The sequence below is a fragment of the Cimex lectularius genome, unplaced genomic scaffold (assembly GCF_000648675.2).
Source record: "Cimex lectularius strain Harlan isolate CLEC.00 unplaced genomic scaffold, Clec_2.1 scaffold21, whole genome shotgun sequence".
Lineage (NCBI taxonomy): Eukaryota > Metazoa > Arthropoda > Insecta > Hemiptera > Cimicidae > Cimex > Cimex lectularius.
The window spans coordinates 2548259-2568855 of NW_019392671.1; the positions used below are offsets into that span (position 1 = coordinate 2548259).

General features: G+C 36.7%; 1 protein-coding gene across 2 annotated transcripts in view; it reads right to left on the reverse strand.

Moving 5' to 3' along the window:
• The window catches only part of LOC106670831 (dual specificity testis-specific protein kinase 2), a 32992-nt gene extending 13441 nt beyond the window's left edge, over positions 1-19551 (reverse strand). The window contains exon 1 of one of the 2 annotated variants that reach the window (XM_014401466.2): positions 19128-19551. In XM_014401466.2, coding sequence (XP_014256952.1) covers positions 19128-19268 — 141 coding nt within the window. In that variant the 5' untranslated portion in view covers positions 19269-19551. The remainder of the gene's footprint in view (positions 1-19127) is intronic. The other variant, XM_014401465.2, reaches the window with a different exon arrangement.
• Between the last annotated feature and the right edge of the window lie 1046 nt (positions 19552-20597).

Below are 20597 nucleotides of genomic sequence, written 5' to 3' on the forward strand. Positions count from 1 at the left end.
TTTTTTTTCTACGATTGTACAAAAATGAATTGGTATATAAAGACGCAACAACTTATGTGATTAGCCAATTATATGATTTGCGAAAGGCATAATGGATCGTTACGATTAGATAACTGAAAAAAAATGTACTCGGCGGTATGATTAGATAAGGGTACAATATATAGTGCAATGAAACTTTTTTTTGGGTTCAACGATCGTTATTATTTTCCAGATTCCTCCAAGACACCCCATGGATCAAAAGGTTCCCGGTAGGGAGGAAAAAAGCGATAACTCCTCGTGGGACCGACGCCGTCTTGGTTAACAAAAGGCTAAGAAAAATTAATAGATCGAGAAAACAATCTTGCGACGTCCTTGTTACCAAAGAAGAAATTACGCGAGTGAGAGAGAAAAAAAAGAAGACGTCCTTTCCACTTTCACTTTTTCCGGTAAAAGCCTTTCACATGGACGCAGCGCACGCGGACACACACACACACACACACACACACACACACGTGCACGCACACGCTCACGTGCCTAGGTAATTGGCCTGTGCAATTACCAAGACCGCTAACGATCCCGCCTCATAATCCCCAGCATAACTTGTCCAATTTGCGAGTTGAGTAACCTGGTCATGGGTGATTTTCTCGATTTTATTTTTTTGTACGCAATGGGTCCGCTCGTCTCGCTGTTCGCCCTTGGCCCAGCATACAGTTTAAGCAGCAGAGAAGCAATTTGATAAAAATTGACCTTTTTCAGCCTCATGTAACTAGATCGTGGTACTCAAAAGGCCATTACATACACTTGACCAATAAGACAATATTGGAACAAAAAAAAAATTTCGCAAAGGAACATAGATCATGACCACAAAAGTTTCTTTTTTTGCAACTTAACTAGACCATATTGGGCAAAAAGGTTGCTTTTTTGGTCGCTTAACTAATTATGACCACAAAAGATTCTCCTTTTTATGTGACTTAAACATCATATTGATAGATCATATTGACAAAAAAAAGAATACTTTTTTGCCCACAAAGCTAGCTCATGAACACAAAAAATTGCCTCTTTTTTCGTCACTTAACAAGATCATGACCACAAAAGCTTCTCCTTTTTTTGTAACTTACCCAAAAATTGGGGGTAAAGTTGTTTTTTTGGTCATTTAACTAGATCATGATCACAAAAGCGTCTCCTTTTTTGAACTTAAAAAATCATTTTGAGCTTTTTGGTCATTGAACTAGCTCATGAACAAAAAATGGTGCCTCTTTTTTTTCGTCACTTAACTAAATCATGACCACAAAAGCCCCCCTTTTTTCTGAAACTTAAACAGACCGCTTTGACCAAAACTGTTATTTTTTTGGTCACACAACTCGATCATGACAACAAAAGTTTTTTTGTGAATTAACCAGACCATAGTGACCAACAAAAGGTTGCTTTTTCTGGTCAAAACTAAATCCTGGTCACAAAAGCTACTTTTTTTAAGAATCACAACCGGATCATCTTTACCACAAAAGTCAACGTTTTGGCTGTTTAACGAGACAAGATCATTGACTGTATAAACTTCTTTTTTTTATCATCATGCAACATAAATCACGATCACAAAAGTATGTTGTTTTACCACTTAAAAAATCACAATTTAATGCTCGACGTATCACATTGACCTGATTGAAAGTTGGATCTTCTTTAAGAATGATAATTAATCATAGATCATGGATAGAAAGGTTTTTTAGACCCTCAACTGGATCTTATTGTGCTTAACTTTTCTTATCACTTAGGCTGACCACAAAAATCACTTTTATAGAGGGTTACAGTAGTTTACGGTAGGGTAGGCCACTTATACTACAAAAGTTTCTTTTACTTTAATTTTTGTTGTCATTTTGAAAGAATGTCGCCCAAATTTGTTCACTGTTGGTTATAATATTGTTTGTGTGAATTTCTCAGAAATCCGTCCATGCTGTCCTAATATTTTTGTTGGTACAGGAAAACCCGAGTTTTCACCCCAGGCGGGGGGGGGTCGAATTTTGAGTGAAATTTAAATACAGGTTGTTGCGAATCGTCCGATTTGGAGGCCGGCCAACGGGACCGAAGGGAAAACGACAAGCTTTCCTCCAAAAATAAACCCGCCAACACCGGTTTCCGAGCGCCGCTTGGCCAATTTTTCGCAACAGTCAAATTTTTACACAAATTCCCACCAAAAATGCCAACAGAGAAGGAAATCAGCGCGAAATTGGGATTGGCAAATGAGACGGAGATAACGTTCTTATTGTCTTTTACTAGAATCGATGCTTTTCTACACCGGGATCTTTTGGCCCTTTTGGACCGAAGATAAACTTTCATTGTGACACGAGTCCTATTTGCCAACCCGCTCACCCGCCATTTATCCTTAACAAAGCTCTCACAAAATTCGTCAGAACCGCCTTTTGTACCGCCGGTTCTTACATTATTAACGGTGGTCGTATGGATAAGATTACAGATAAGCGGGCTGCCCACTTAATCTTGGAGATTATCCCGTCCCGATAGGGTTCGTCGGAAGTGAACGGGCTCTCGTCCTCCGGTTCTCGCTCTGTTTGGCATAATTAGCTCGTTTAAGATATTGGGAGTTTTATTTATTTATTTTTTTGAACCGATATGATCTTCAAAAGAAAGTTTTTTTTGGTCAAGATCTAACTATCCAAAGAAGAATTACTAGAATTTCTTTGATCTTCAATGTAATAATTTCAATTGTTCAATATTATCAACATTTAAACAGAAACGTTTACAAAAAAATTTACAAATTTCTAAAGAATTAGGACAAAAATTTAAACAGAATTTTATTTATTAATAATTGGGCTACTTTGAACAGAATTTTGTACAAAAATTGGACAGATTTGAACGTCATTTTCTACGAGAAAAAAAACTTGATAAATTTGTATAAAAATTTGAAGAGAATTTATTATATAATAATTGGGCTACTTTGGACAGAATTTTGCACAAAAATTGGACAGATTTGAACATTAATTTATAGTAAAAAATTGGATAACTTTGTATAAACATTTGAACAGAATTGTGAACAAAAATTGCTGATTTTAATAGAATTTTATAGAAAAAATTGACAAATTTCTTCAGAATTAGGACAAAAATTTGAACAGAATTTTATTTAAAAATTGGCCTACGTGGAACAGAATTGTGTACAAAAATTGGACAGATTTGAACAGAAAAAATGGATAAATTTGTACGCGTTATGGACAAAAAAGTTGTTAAATTCATTCAGAATTAGGACAAAAATTTGAGCAGAATTTTATTTTAACTCTGGGCTACTTTGAACAGAATCGTGTATTTTGAACAAAAATTGGACAGATTTGAACAGAATTTTATAGAAAAAAATTGGATAATTTTGTACACATTACACACAATACACTTTGAGCCCTGAAGGTGATCTCAATAAAGATCGAAACGTTGGCACGGTAAAGAAAATGTTTTTCTGAAACCTACATCACACCAGACCGCATCTCACGATTTCTAAACACATTTTGGACAAAAATTGACAAATTTCTACAGAATTAGGACAAAAATTTCAACAGAATTTTTTTTAAAACGAGGTTACTTCGGATAAGATTGTGTATGAAAATTGAACAGATTTGAACAGAATATTATAGAAAAAAAAGTTGGATACATTTGTACACAACAGAATTTTACACATTAGTAAAGGTCTTAATTTTCACAGTGTCGAGTCTCAATTTTTCATGTCTTTTCCGAAGAAGCCTTCAAATCCAGGCCTGATCCGATTAGGACGGATCGGGATCGATCGACGTTTCGAAACGGTGCGGCCAAGCGGACCCAATGATAGACTGCGGCTTTTCCCATCCGTATATCATTTTCTTTTTTTATCCGTACACGAAATTTAAAAACATGGAACGAAACCGGCATTGCGCAATTCATTATTGTCACTTGACCTTTGAATAAAGGCAAACGTTGCGCAATTGCCTACTCTTCGAATACTGCGAGAAAAATACCTTTATTGAAAAAATAAGTACATCATTAGTATACATTAGTATATTTAAAACGGGAAAGGGATAAAAGAGCGACTGTAAGGTAGGGATAGGGATAAAAGAGGAGGCCACAAGGCCTTCTGCACCTCGACCTGACAAGATCTATAGGGCTCCTCTGTTTTTTCTAACTCACTGACCAGCTTCAGGTTATTAATCAACCTCCGTAGCATTGCCAGAGATTCCTTAGTAGGAGCTTGCTTGTAAATTTTCCTGTCCTAGTTGGAAGAACCTGCACCTACACTGACCCTTCCAAAAACATAAAATGTGTTCTGCGGTCTCCTCCTCTTCCTGGCAGAATTTGCGCTGTGTTTCTTCTGTCTTTACTCCTTCCGGTGCAAGTGCTTTCTTAAGTGGTAGTGCCCTGTCAGGAGTTTAACCAGAATCCTGGTTTGCGGTTGCCTCCCGTAATTTTGCGGATGGCCCTTCTATGAATCGCTTCTTGTGCCTCATTCCGGTGGTATTGTTCCACCAGTTTTTGGACTCCATTTTAAGATGTATCCTCTTTGGTGGCGGGATGCTAAGGCACAGTAGGGTTCAGGACCCAGAGAGTCCATGACCCTCTTTGGCCAACATGTTAACCTTTTCCTTGCCTCTATGCCCCGAGTCCCCAGGGACCCTAGCTAAGGTCAGGTCTTTAGTGTCACTGGCTTCTGCCAGAGACTCCATTGCAGTTCCAAACAATTTTTACCTTCACCTCGCATGAGGCTAGGGCCTGACTGTCCGAGAAGCTGGCTGTCTTCCGGGAATCTATTCCTAGCCTTTTTATTTCCCTGGTGTGGTGTTCAATCTTATATGATTTCAGACTGTAAAACTGTGGCATATTTGCCCAGGTTTACCGACAGTTGAATCTTTGGATTCATCCTGAAGGCTTTGTCGGTATTGGAATCCTCATTGTACCAGGAGTTTGCCTTTAGCGGTTTTCCATTGGTCCATTCTTCCCACACTGTATTTTTAGTAAAATTGAACTTTATTACTTAGTAATAATTGTACTTTAGTTATAGTGGCATCGATGTCTAACATGGCATCTGCCTGTATCTCCTCCCTGAGTTTCCATTGTTTATTTACATGGCCTATTAATGCAGGGTATCCATGGTTGTCAATTTATAAGCCTGTGGCCTACTGCTCTGGTTTCTCCTTGGATTAAAATATGAAGTTGTGAGAGGTTTAACAACACCTCCAGGCCCGCAGTCGGCGTTGTGCTCATGGCTGCAGTGACACTGAGACAAGCGTAGCTTTGGGTGCCACTTAATAGCCTGATTGCTTTGGCCTGCTATGTCTAGGTCCACCACACACCAACCCATATGTCAACATCGATCTTAAGACGCAGGTATCTTGTACCTTTTGGGGTTCAAACCCCAGCTCTTGGAGCAGAGCCTTCTGCACCTCCCCCAAGTGGTTCTTTGCGACAGTCAGAACGTTGATGAGTGAACTATCTGTTGAATAAAAAAAAAACCGAACGATTCTGCGACTGACAGTGAAATGCTGGCGCACCGATTGATTTACTGATTGAACGGCTCCGTTATTCATTCACCGGGTGACCGAGTGAACGTATACTGAACGAACTAACAACTGTACGACTTATAGAGGTCATCTATTTCTTTTTTTTAAACGGATATTATAAACTCGATATTCTTTATTTATTTTGAAGGCAATCGTGAAACACACCTCGTTCAAACTGTCAACAGGTAATCAACAAACCTTCCCCCCTCGAAACGCATTCCGTAATTCGTTATCTCTCTTTTTATCACGACATTTATGCGCATTATCAACGTAAACGGCCGTTTCCGCGGCGCCGACCCATTTTTTCTCTCCCTAACCGATTTGCAAAATTTTTCAGTATTTCATTGTTTCGGAACGCTTTCGAGGACGATTTTTAAGCAGTAAAGATATGCGAAATTTCATAATTGTTATATTACTGAGCGTAATTGCCGTTTTATACATGGGATACTTTCTCCACTTTTTTTTTCACTCTCACCTTAAAGCTCATCGTTGGGTGGATAGGCACTTGTTTTATTGTTTCCTTTCTCCCCCCGCCAAACAGCAAAATGAGTTAATTAATTAACAAACAATGAGGCAACGGGGCTCTGGAATTTTAAACACGTACAGGTTGTTAGGGGACTCGAATGATTTTTTACATAATTTCAATTTTGCAATTTTTTTTAAACGTTTTATTTTATTTATCTTTTTTTTTATTGAGGCAATTAGATTTTGAAAGAGTTCTGAATAAAGGCACCTCAATATTAAAAACGATTCAATTCCGCAGTACTTAGGTCAATAGATAGAGCTATATTTCACCTATATTCTCAATTATTCCTAAAACGTTAGAAAAAAAATTTATAATAAAATTAACGCAAATCTCAGAATTATCATCAACAAGGAACAACCCGGTTTCACTAAGAACAAATCTATATAAACTAATAAGTTGCTAATAATAAGTCGATGTGATATACAGGGTGTATCAAATTCTATAGACCACCCATTTAATCCGAAAACAATTAAATCTAGGAAAAAATGGTCTTATACAAACACCGAGTTAATTTTGGATAGGAATCGCGTGGTGATTAGATTCATTGTATTCTCATCTAGCTGGATAATGACACTAGCTTTTTATTTTAAACGAAAATTCCATAATTTTATTGCACAGTTCGATTCTAGAGCTTATTTTATGACAGTTTTACTGAAGGGAACATTTGGATAGGATCGACCGTTTATGAGTTATGCCTGATATTTTTTTTTGTAAGAAAAAAAAATATATTCTCACTTACACAGGGTGTTCGGCTACAAAAACTTTCGGAAATTTCGAATGAATTTATTTAACTTTTTGTTTTTATTTTGGTTTCGAAACCGAAATAGTGCAAGTGTTGTACGTATTTACCAACACGACTGCAATTTTGATTAAAAAATTATTGTATTATTATTCCAGAGAATTGTAGAGTTTTAAGATTCAAAACGTTTTTAGTCATGTACTATCACATCTTAGTGGAAATTGAACGTAGTTTTCAGCGGTATCAACGGATTTGTCCCAAAACTTTTAGTTTTGGAGTTATTGTTTATTATTTAAAGCAAGGTCGTGAAATCTTAAAAAATCAGAAAAAGTGGAACAACTCCGAAACTGCTGAGATTCGGACCATAGTTAATTAGGACTTTTTAGTTCATTTTTGAAACGGGCAAAGATTGTAACACGAGTAGCCGAACACCCTGTATAGTTTATTTAATTTTTTATTATGTAAATTTGTAAATATTCTTAACTAAAGCATCTTTATTATTATCACTATTATTATTTGATTTGAGCAATTAGAACAGCGATAAAAAAAAGAAAAAAAGGGCAAATTTCAACTTTTTAAAAAATTGGCGAAACCAGTGCCTATTCACAACAAGAAGTGGCGGATACGTGTCTGATATTTTCGAGTGTAGAATCACAAAAAAAAAATTTGGTCCAAATTCGTGACAAACACAACCTGGTCCTCCCTTTGTGAGTAAAATCGTTCAAAAATGCCGTCTTCTCCAAACCTCTCGTCCTTCATAAGGCCTCGAAACCACGACTCATCCGAAAACAAGATTTCAGTATAATCTTGCACAGAGCAATTGATGCGATTTCTTCGGTAATGGCCTTTCAATGGGCAAACCGGGCATTTGTAACTGGTTGGTCGTTGGTCGATCTCAACAGAGGTAGAATGTCGATTAGGTAGTAGATTCGAAACAATTAATCTATCAGATAAGATGTGACATGATGACGGCACGTCACCTCAAGTATCACGGTATGGAAGATCGACCCTTTGGACGTTGGTTCTGGTTATGTTAAGTACCCTGGCCACATACGCTTCCAGTAATGCTACGATTCAAGCCCAGTCTGTATCACTTAAAAATCATCCGTCCAATTTGAAATTTAAAAATGGTAGAACTTAAAAAAAAACAGCCAATATAGAAAGAAGCGTTACAGAAAAACCAACCTACAAAGAACAGATTGAACACGAATGGGAGATTGGCTTTTTTTGCCTCAGTGTAGTTCGTCGGTCCTCGTTTTCATTCTCATCTAAAACCAAGTTAAAACAACGAGATAGGGCGGACCAAAAAATTAAGAACATAAAACACTTTATGTTCAAATAGCCGATTCATGACGTTAGGAACCGAAAGGATCGATAGATCTGCCCTCGCTCCTTTTCGTACGCGTTCTACATGGGTCAAAAGGCTTCCGAGTCATTTTTAGGTAAAAACAGCTAGAAAAGACGGACCCCAAAATTTAATACAAAAAATACGTCCCACAGTTATGTAGTTCCATCGAAGATCCGATTCGCGATGAAAAGATTAAAAAAAAGAACAAACGAATCCAGTTCTCTCTTGTTCCACCGGTATTTTTTACAACCTACCAAGGTCTTCCAAATATGACATTTTTTTTAATTCCACAAGAACATCCGGATCAAAGATCTGATTCTAAATGGTTTATGATCAAATAGAATCTAACTGGATCCGGTCCATCAGTTCTCGCTTCGTTTTATTCCCATTCTAAGCCACCGCATGAAAAGAACGTTATTTTTTCAAATGATCACAGATTGAAATGAGTCCAGTCCATTCGAGTACTTCGAAGATCCGAATCTCACGGGGTCCGTTTTTCCTCGCTTTTTCCATTACGATATCGTTCTCCCTCCACGGTTTTTCCTTTTTACATTTTCTCTCCATCGGCGAATCCCCTACGCTTTGAACGACCGAATCGCTTTCGTTTCCACATAAGCGACTCTGGGAAAAGTTGCCTCCGGCCGTTTCGCGGGTTTCCCCCTTTTCCTAACTCTTTAAGACGATCTTTACCCAAGAAAATAAACAAAACAGATAAGAAACAACGGCGGGGAAAGAGAGAGGAAAAGAAGGAGGAGAAAGCCCGATAACTCGAATATGTTCCCGAGGTATATTGCGTAACTCAGCCTTCCTGGGCAATCCTTTTTTTACAGATTTGCCTTCCCATTTCACTGTATAAACCGCCGTGTGTGGTGGGGAAATGGGCCAGGACGGAATTTTAATCAACCCGCGGTCCGTCCCGTCTCGCTGTTGTGTTCAGCGCGAAATTGGGCGAGAAATCGAAAATTGACGCCACGACAAAACGCCGGGGATCAAACGGACGGTATTCGTTTGTACGGAACAAAATCCGACGGTCGACACTTGTCGGGGGAAAAAAAACAATTTTCGACCCGATTCCAAAGGATCTGATTTAATACTGGCGATAAATAAAGGTTTCAAATGTGAGGAAAAGAAAATCCCTTTGATTTAAAGCCGTTTATTCGATGCCGACGTCGATTTACTATTTGACCAGTGAATATAAAAAAAGCTAATTTTTAAAGGATTTTGTACCATATTTTTATTCTTTATACTTTACTTTTTATACTTTACTTGATGTAAGACTCAAAACGGTTGAGTTACGGAACAGGATCGAAACGAATAAGGTCCGTCAGCCCTCGCTAAGTTTAATTAGTTTTCGATCCTTCTTGGTCGATCTAAATACGAATTAAGCTCGTAAACCAAGTAGTTTCCAAAAATAATTATTGCCTTTTTCGATGTAAAACGATCTGTTTGGTCTATTTAAATAAGAATGAAGCTTGTAAACCACGTAGTTGCCCGAGAAAAAGGCAAAAAATCGAAAAAATGTATTGCCTTTTTTGATGTAAAACCATCTGATGGGTCGATTGGAATAAGAATTAAAGCTCATAAACCACGTAGTTTTCGAGAAAAAGACAAAAAATCGAAAAAATTATTGCCTTTTTAAATATAAAACGATCTGTTGGATCGATCTGAATACGAATTAAGCTCGTAACAAAGTAGTTTCCAAAAACATTTTTATTGCCTTTTTCGATGTAAAACGATCTGTTGGGTTAATTTCAATAAGAATTAAGCTTGAAAACCACGTAGTTTCCCGAGAAAAAGGCAAAAAATCGAAAAAATTTATTGCCTTTTTCGATGTAAAACGATCCGATGGATCGATTGGAATAAGAATTAAGCTCGTAAACTATGTGTTTTCGTGAAAAAGGCAAAAAATAGAAAACAATTATTTATCTTATTTAGCCTATGTCATTAATCTGTCACAAAACAAGCTTCTGAAGAGAATGCACGCTCTCAAAATTAATTACAATGTTACATTGGAATTACTGAGCTGCAAGCTTTTATTTACCCGACAGTACTGTACGAAAATAAAAGAAGTGCGTCTATCGTATACATGGGCAAGATTTTCAAATTTGGAGGAAAATAACAATTTCAACCATTTTGGACCCGAGGTTCAAGAATATTCGTTTTACCAAATCAGCAGCTTGGACAAATGCTATGAGTATCAAGAAGAATATGGCAAAAGCGGGAGAGACGCACAGCACATCATCATCCTCAGATCAACAGCAACCTACGACTTCTGCCAGACCCACAAGCAAAAGGGAAATGTACATAGACAGAACCGAAAAAAGGGGTCAAGGTCGAAGGATGGTCATTATACATCAACAGCCCACAGCTTCTATAAAAAATGATCCGCTAAAAGAACGAGAGGACATGAAAAATATTTTCCCTGGTCTTTACAGACAAGGAGGGTTGTTTTAATGATGCCGACGACCTTTGTGCCCAGTGAGCTACTCTTCTCAAAAACTGGACAAATTTTATGTTATAAAAGAAACAGGTTGTCCCCAATATAACGTTAATGAACTTTTGTTTCTTCATGGTGTAGGGGATGAATACTGTGGTATTTCCCAAGCCCCAAAATGAAAATATTAATTTGTATGGAGGTACATGTTTTTTTTAAATTTTACTAATTACATAAATAAATAAGTACACAGTTTCCTAATTTTTTTAAATATTTTACAGCCAAATACACTCCAAATGTTCAAATACTAATTGCTAAGTTTTTAATTTGATAATCACCAGTATCGAATATTTTCTTTCGATACTTGAATAGGATCGAACACTTCTTTTGATACCGGTATCGAGTACTTGTACGGAATTTTCTTCAGTATCGCACGTCAATACGTAAACCACGTAGTTATCGAAAAAAAAGGCAAAAATCAACAACAAAATTATTGCCTTTTTCGATGGAGGTCGATTTGAATACGAATTAAGCTAGTAAACCACGTGTTTTAGAGAAAAAGGCAAAAAATCGAGTGAGAAAATCGAAAAAAAAATTCTATCGCCTTTTTCAATATAAAACTTCCTCCTGGGTCGATTTGAATATGAATTGAGCTCGTAAATCACTTAGTTTTCGAGAAAAAGAAAAAATTTAATAAAATTAATTCAATTTGTTTAAATATAAGTTCGACTAGTGCACAAAAGCCTCAAGGATGTAACGCTCTTAGTAAGATGATAACAGCTTATGTGTAATACTTGCCCGTGTGTGTGTGTTTATAAATTTAAAAAAAAAGACAAGTCCAAATGGAAACTATGATTAATTTCGACACATTAGTCACAAATCGTTCAAAACTGGCCCATTGTGGAGTAGGTCTACGATCTAAATCATCATTTATATCGGAATATTAAAAAAAAAAACGGCTTGGAAACGACTTGTTAGGTTTTATCCGAGTAAACATGCCAAATTTGACTTATCTGGCCGAACAATTGAATCCGGACGGGTTCATTTCAGTGTTTCTTTTTAATTTAAAATCGAACTAAAAAAACTATAAAAATACTACACATTTTTCACCCTCTTGGAATTTTGCCTTCTTAACTCGTAGAAGATTTGTGTTTTTGTCGACCTCGCCGCGCAATTGCAAATTGCCTCACACGATAAGTAAACATATCAAAACTTCAGTAAATTAATTTTTATTTATTTATATAAATAAATTAATAAATTACAATAGAAAAGGTATAATGATGAACGTTCACACTGGATGGAAGTTTGTCAAGAGTATAGCAAAACCTGCCTTGATAAGTTGGTAGTCTTTTGCCAATAAAAATACAACTATAAATAAATAATAAAGGAAATAAATTATTTGGTGTTATTTATTTAAAGAAACAAGAGGTATACAAACTTTATTATACTTTTTCTTTTAATTTATTAAAAACGTGCTATTTTAAGGGCAGAAAAATATCACTAGGACATTTAAGGATAAATACTGTTCGTTTCTATTATTATTTTACTAGGGTAAAATTAAATTTCACATATGAAATTTGTTTCTAAATAGTGTTAATTACATAATAATTAATTTATAATAAGTTGGATGATTATTTAAAAAACAGGGAATTCGGGCGGTTGGTAACACTGAATTTCACACTGTCACACCTATTTGAAAAGGAACCGTATTTTTCAATGGAAACCTTGTCAGGATAGTCATGTATTTTTTCCTTACAATTAAAAAAATTAAATAAAGTTTTATTACCTATTGATTTTGTCGTTAAATAATCTTAACTTATATTTTGCTCACATCATAAAAAAAAAAGTTTCTGGCGGTTGGTAACACTGAAGTTCACACTTTGTCAAAGCTAGTTGAAATGGAATCATATTTTTCAATGGCAACATACTCGGATAGTTATGTATTTTTTGTTCTGTAGAATTAACAAAATTAAATTAACTTTTATTACCTATTAAATTTTGTCATCATATAGTTTTAATTACATAAATCTTAATTTATATTTTCCTCACATCATAAAAAAAATCTCGGGCAGTTGGTAATACTGATTTTTATTAGTAACTAAGTAAAACACACACACACTTTTTTTACAAGAATTAGGATAATAAATGTTAATATTATCTTTCTTTGTTATTTCTTCTTTGTTATATTGTAATACTAATGGAATGGGTACCATCCGATATTAGGTGCCTGAGCAATATTTGGATCCCCTGTTCAGATTTTTGAAATAAATCGGGCTGTTTTTATTTTATTTAGTACTTAGTATCGTGCTTCTTTTTTTGTATATATTGAGAGTGAATGTATTTATTCGTTTACTCTGGACGATGGTATTGATGAAAAAGCAAATTCAGTTGTTACTGCCAAGCTTTCGGCCTATTTTAAGGTCAGCATTGACAACAATCTTAAATACGTCTACAAATTTGACAAAATTAAGTTTTTCACACATGATTTCCAATCATTTCGAAGACCGACAAAGACCCAACTTTGCCGAAGACTGTGATTGTATTTATTAGTGTAAATGGTGGCCCTATCTACCCAAATCAAATATTAGTGATTATGTGCGTAAAGGGTTTGGGGGGAATAATCTAGTATTTCACAACCCTACTTGAATGATGGTTGTTAATTTAAAAACTGAAAAAAAATCACTAGTTTCGGGGTCCGCTTGACCAATTAATATCTTACAATTAATTAAGCTTTTCAGTTGTGATAAAACAGTTGGTGGGAAGTTGGTGTCAGTGGATCGAGGTCACGATAGCTCAAGTGGTACAGCAGCGGTGTATCAAGCCGAAGATCGTGGGTTCGAATCCCACTCGTGCCATTGACTTTTTTATCTCAACTGAAAACCTTAATTAATTGTAAGATATTAATTGGTCAAGCGGACCACAAAACTAGTGAATTTAATAAGTTTAAAATGAAGTATACCTTCACTAAAGCTCTCCATGGCCATTCCATTTGGCGCCGAGAATCAAATTGATTACACATTTGAAAATGGTCGTAAGGAAAAATTCATTTGACAAAAAAACTAATCTAAAAAGGAATATAAACAAGTACGATGTAATACTGTTTTATATTATTGTATTGTCTTCCCCCCCCCCCACTTTTCTTCGGTTATTCCATGATTTCATAAGTTGCGTGTGAAAGGCAACTTTCTTATTTAATAACCCCCTCTCCACGCCGCAACACCACCGGGGAAAAGAAAATGCCATTTCGAGGGAAAACACCGGCGGGCATATTTAATTTTTTTTGTCCTTTTTTTATTAATTCGATATCCTAATTCATCGAAGGGATTTGGATTTCAAATCTTATTTGTTTAAATGACTAGAATGAATAATTTGACGAGAATTTTTCGGTAGGAACAACCCTGTTTTCAACCATATTGGAAAAGTGCAGGTAGAATGCTTGCCCAATAAAAATAACTTTAATTAACCAACTTAACTAATGAATTATTTCTTAAGAATATTTTTATTTAAAATTTTGAATTTTTCTTCTTTTATGTACATAATAATTATAGCGCTCTCTCTATCTCCCTAATTAGAAAATCGGTACTCCGAAAATTCTAGTAATTCAAAGTGGAAAAAATTCAAGAAGTAAAAAAAAAGAAACAAATGAAAATTTTTTCTAGGGGTTGGAAGGGGGAGATGTGAATGAAGTTTTATTTAAAAATTTCGCACATTTAGCGAGGGAGAGAGAGCATCAATGTGAGAAAGAGAGAGTGGGTGGGTGGGAGAGTGAGTGAGATTGAGAGAGCGTGAATGTGACAAAAAGTAGAACGTGAATGTGAGAAAGAGTGGATGAATAAGTGAGAGTGGGAGAGCGTGAATGTGAGAAAGAGTACCCGGGTGAGTGAATGAGTGAGGGAGAGAGAACGTGAATGTAAGAAATAGTGGGTGAATGAGAGAGAGAAGGGGGTATGTAAAAAGTTTTCCCTTTCAGAAAAAGTGGCTCTAGAGTTGTTCAATAAAAATATGGGTTTCTCATTTGCAGTACCCATAGTTCCACTCCGTATGTCCATATTGGTTTGCAAGCACCTACATAGACCTGACCAGAAACATAAAATTTGTTCTGCTGCCTCCTCCTCTTCCTGGCAGTATCTGCACGGTTTCTTCTGTCTGTACTCTTATACGATGCACGGGCTTTCTTAAGAGCAGTGCCCTGTCAGGGGTTTGACCAGAATCCTGGTTAAGTTTTGGTTGCCTCCAGTAATTTTGCACATGCCTCTACCTGATATTGTTCCACCAGATTTTGGACACCATTTTATGATGCATCCTCTGTTGAGGCAGGGTGCTAAGCAACAGTAAGGTTCATGTCCCTCTTTGGCCAACATGTCAACTTTTTCCTTGCCTCTATGCCCCGAGTGCCTAGGGACCCATGCCAGGACATGTCGGAGGTTGGATAGGATTCGAATTAGAGGATAGGATTGCGGTGTCGTCCGCGTAGGTAGTGATAATATTGTCAGGATGAATTGGTAGGTCAGCAGTATAAATAATAAAAGGGTACGACCAAGGATACTCCCTTGTGATACGCCAGCCTCTATCTATTTGACTTTGTTCGCCAATATATAGTAAAATATTCAGCTCCTCGTAAGAATTACTCTATCGGTTTCTTTTTGCCACAACTTTCTCATTTTTTGACCGATCGCACCATTGTTGTCAGCGTAAAAAATCGTTTAAAATGGCAGGATGTAGGGTCGTACCTGAAATTTTTAAGTTGATCTCGGCCTGAGAAACCCTATACATCGATGGCGCATTTTCCAAAGTAATGGCTATAAGCTATAAGGGTTCAATGACAGACCTGTTTAGCTGTGGAGGAAATAATTGTATTCTGCATCAACCCCCAATTAAGTCACAAAAAAAAATCCCGCAGTAGCAAGTTTTCAACCGTTTATGTTAAGTTATGGAAAAACATAATTATGAGGGGAAAAAAGGCGGATCGATGAATGCTGAGAAAAGAGGAAAATCCATCGCACCCGAGGTCGAACGGTCCCAAAGATGCAACCCGGATCATCCCCCACCAATAATTAAACAAATAATAATAAACGTAATATACATTGTTTATTATTCCGTGAAAAGGGAAACTGCCGCGGTTTTTCCCTTTATTTCACGGTTCCCACATACAGCAGAGCAGTTTTCGTCCCGCGGCGTTACGCAACCCAGGCGGGAAAGGGGTTGCGTGTAGGAGAGAAAAAACCTTTCCTGCAAGTATTTTCTGCTTAGAAAACTGAGATTAACTTAATAGTAAAACTATTAAGCAAAATGGGATGAACATAAGAATAGGGGATAGGGATAAATAAGGCCTTCTGCACCACGACCTGAGTAGATCTATTGTGCTCCCCTGGTTTTTATAATTCACTGGCCAGCATCAGGTTGTTAATCAACCTCCATAGCCTTGCCAGCGGCTCCTTAGTAGGATCTTCCTTGTGGTTTTTCCTGTCCTATTTGCAAAAACTCTCGTCTGAGGTATGGAAGGATAGGTAAACTTGGTAGTGCTCTGCATAAAGGTGGTAACTACAGTTCTGTATGGAGTCGGAGAGGTCGTTAATGTGTACACTAAAAAGGTGGCAAAGATGCTAGAGCATTGGGGAACGCCAAACGAAGGAGGATGTACATACTATGCGTCAGGAATAGTGACGGCTTGAAGGCTATTGGTGAGATAGGAGTGGAACCAACGAAAATAGGTTTCTAATTTGGATAGGAGTGATGTGTGGCGAAGGCTTTGGAACAGTCAAGGAGAATTAGGATCGTAACTCTCCGGTGGTCAATCATGGTGTGGAGATCACTAGTGATTTTGGTGAGGGCGGACTGCGTGGAGTTACCTTGGCAGATGGCCTATTGTAGGGGATTGGAAAGACGCTAATGTTCTAGGTACCCGGAGACCTGGGCTTGGACTAAACTCTCAAGGGGTGATCTTGGCAGATGCCCGATTGTAGGGGAGTGAAAAGATGCTAATGTTCTAGGTACCTGGAGACTTGGGCTTGGACCAAACTTTCGAGGGTTTTGGAGAGAATGGATAAGAAGGATATGGGACGATAGTCCTTAGGGAAGAAGGATAGGAGGTTTTGTTTGTTGATGGGATGGACAAGGGCTTTCTGTAAAGAGTAGTTGTAAAATATGAAGCAGGACAGGAAGAATGACAGGGAGGCCGAGTTTAAGGAATTTGTTAGGGAGGCCTTCGGCTCCAATGGCCTTGGAATGGAATTTGGCCATTGCCTCAAGTATATCAATAGGGGATAAATAGAAGTAAAAGATGAACTGTATGTGGGGCCCGTGGGAACAATTAAGGAGGCGTGGCTGAGTTGATGTAGGCAAAATGGTCAGTTTTGTTCATCCTGGGAGACAGGAAAGAAAGAGGATGAGTTGGTAGAGTGGCATAGATTAATATGTAAATCGAATTTTGTGAAAAATACCAACAATCCGAACAGAGTGCTGGTGACCTCATCTCCCATAAAGACCAGGGTAGAACAGCTGCATAGCCAAGCTGAAATCTCTTGGATACACGAGACAGTGAAAAATAACACTCACACACAAACTCCCTATGCAGATCTATAGGCAATTATGACACGAAGAAACTATAGAGACGTAAAAGCATAGAAACTATTCTACCCCTAACATAATCCATATAATGTGTTTACCGTTCAATTTTATTAACACTGTGATAAAATTTACTGTGATGTTTAATTTATATATATTTATATTTATTTATGTACACTTATTTATTAATCTATCGGCTCTTTCAACCCTTTTTTTCATGATCATTTGAACGGCCTGGCGTTTTAAAACATTAACATACGTATAGATTTTATGTTAAAATCATTTTTGTTTACATACATTTGAAACGGGAAGGTTACAGACTCGGTTCAGGTTACGTTCTAATCCTATCTACATTATCACCCCCAGACCGTTTTTCTCGTCTTTTTTCATTGCTCTTTAAATAATTAACAAGTCATTATAATCGTTTCAAACAGCCTGGCATTTTAAAACATTAATATTCGTATAGATATTATGATAAAATTTAAGCGTTTAAAATTAAAGCGTGTTTACATACGCTTGAAGCAGTAAGGTTACAAACTCGGGTCAGGTTACGTTCAAATCTTGTAGTAATCATCATCCCAGACCGTTTTTCTCTCCTTTTCTCATTGCTCTTTAAGTAATTTACAAATCTTTATAATCGTTTCAAAAAGCCTGGAATGTTCCAACATTAATATACGTATAGATTTTATGTTAAAATTGTTTTTGTTTACATACATTTGAAACGGTAAGGTTACAACTCGGGTGAGGTTATGTTCAAATCCTGTAATAATTATCGTCCCAGACCGTTTTTCTTGCCTTTTTTCATTGCTCTATAAGTAATTTACATGTCTTTATAATCATTTCAAACGGCCTGGCGTTTTAAAACATTAATATATGTATAGATTCTATGTTAAAATTATTTTTGTTTACATACTTTTGAAACGGGAAGGTTACAGACTCGGTTCAAGTTAGGCTCAAATCCTGTCGATTATCACACACAGACCGTTTTTCTCGCCATTTTTATTGCTCTTTACGTAATTTACAAGTGTTAATCATTTCGTTTTGATCGACGTTTCAAAACCGTACATATATTACATATTTCTAATGTGTATTACTTCTGTTTTGCATATCACAAAGACAAATACAATTATTATTGTAAAAACTCTTGTAAACCGACGGTTGTACACATAAAAACGTTTATTTATTTATTTATTTATTAATATCTGATTGGAATTTTCAATTATTCGTGTAATTCGGTTCTATTTCTTTTTGGTCGGTTGTAGATTCCTTACGGGTTGCAGATGTCAAAAATTATTAAAATTTTATCTTCTATGGGACTTCAATAAAAACTGTTTTTCTTTGTTTGAATTTTTTTTTTTTATTTCCTAATAAACGTTGACTGCTTTACAGGAATAAAGATTTTTTAACGCTTCTAGGTTTGAAATAGTCTATTAAACCCGCTTTTGTTCATCGTTCATATTCGTTCATTACTTCTGTTTATAACGGGGAGGTTGCAGATTCCTTACGGGTTACAGATGTCAAAAATTGTCGAAATTTTTAACCACTGTCGAGTTTCTTTTTTCCGTCGAGAACTGTTGTTTAAATAAAAGTAAATTTTCAAATTCGATTAAATTCGCCCCAGGTTTCGAGGCTTTTCGACGGGAAACAGAGTTGTTTTTGTTTTCTACAGTACATTGAGGCGGTGGTGAAGAGGGAGGGGTCGCGTCTCTAAATCGGCCCATTATTTTTGGCCACCAACCTTGAAAACCCACTGAAAAGGGTTGCAAAAAAACAAATCCAGCGGGTTGAAAATGAAAGGCGGAAAACAATAATAAAGTATGATAAAGATGGGGTGTGAAAAAAGTTAATTTTTAGGTTTCTTTTTTAATTTATAAATTTTAAGAGTTAAGATTTTGATACTATTGGTTGGTGGAGGTTGCCCCAGGGCGGAAAAGCCGCCTGAGTGGCCGATGTGTTTTTATGTTTTTTTTTTTTTTTAATGTTCTTTTTATGTTTAATCAAAATTAAACTTTTCTTACCTTGAATACTTCTGAGAAGAAACCCGTACCGATCTTCTCGCAGAAAAAGTCGTCGAGCCTGTTGAGGGTGGCGACGGCAGACTTGAGGGCGAGGCAGCTCGACCCGGTCACCCGCGAGTCCCGCCGCTCCTCATCCGACATTACAGCGGTGGTTTTACTTAGTCGGGTTTGTTTGTTTTTTTTTTTTTTTTCACCTAGGTCACCATGTGGTCCGGACACTTTTTCCACCGCTGTCCGTCCGTTCTAGGATTGAGAAGGTCTGTTACTGTCAAGGCGAGGAGACGTCAAAAAAAGAACCGTTCGGGCACAATACTCGCGGACCTGTTCACGGTTCACACGGTGGATGAGGACTGGCCGTCCATGTTGACGGGTGTCCCGGACGGGGTGGGAGCTGCCGACTGGCGAGGGTGGACTGTCGCGACGCCCGGCGGCACCAGTCTCCAACCGACTGCCCGCTTATTTTCAAGAAATAGTCTTTATGAGACAGCATAATAAAAATGATTAATGTTGATAAATTGAATAAGAAAATTAACTGAATAAATTAATAAATTTTCCATTTTATTTTATTATGCCTCAGGTCATTCACTCTTTCAAGAGCCCAAATCATTGTGCTGTTAATTGTAAAGATCCCCAGGGTCTCATAAGGTATGCTCGCTACGCCTGGAAGTATAGTTACCATTTAGTTCAGGAATTTAATTTTTAATTTCGTATACACCTTTCCTTCATTAAATACACAATCACAAAAAGTTAATGATCTGGACGAAAAACCCATTACTTTTCTGCGAATTTATTGATATTCTACAATTAATGCAAGCATATCCAGTTTTATGTTTAATTTTCAATTTCCAACTATGTGTGACAATTTACAACGATCCCCGACGACAGACGGATTTAATTCCATGTTGTATGTACTTTTATAAATATGTTTCGTCATGTGCCCAAAGTTGTAAAATAAAGTATTTCTATCTGTCTCTCTATTTAATGATAACTGTTGGATTATGTTGTTCAATGCTTATAAAAAGATAGTTCCTACTTAAAGTTAGTTTCTAACTATCTGTTCTCTAAAGATACGAGCACAATTGTCGTAAGAACATGTTTTTATTTGATGCTAATGATTTAAATTTGTGGAATACTTCTAGACCATAATTATGATAAATTCTCTAAAAGAAAAGCATGATGTCCCGGTAAGATATTGTTAAGAGATGGATTGTGTGTTGATACGTTTGTGTGATGATCAGGTATTAGGTAAGAGAAACATAGCTTGACATGAAGTTGGCAGCTATGTTTCTGTAACCTGATTATTTACACAAACAAATGTATTTATTTATTTACAGGAACTTTCGACAATTATACATTTTATACTTTTAATCACGGTGAATTATTCTTTTTATCTAAGGTATTTGGTTGAGATGAAAAAGTGAGTGCCAAGGCGGGATTCGAACCCACGACCTACGGCTCAATACGTTGCTG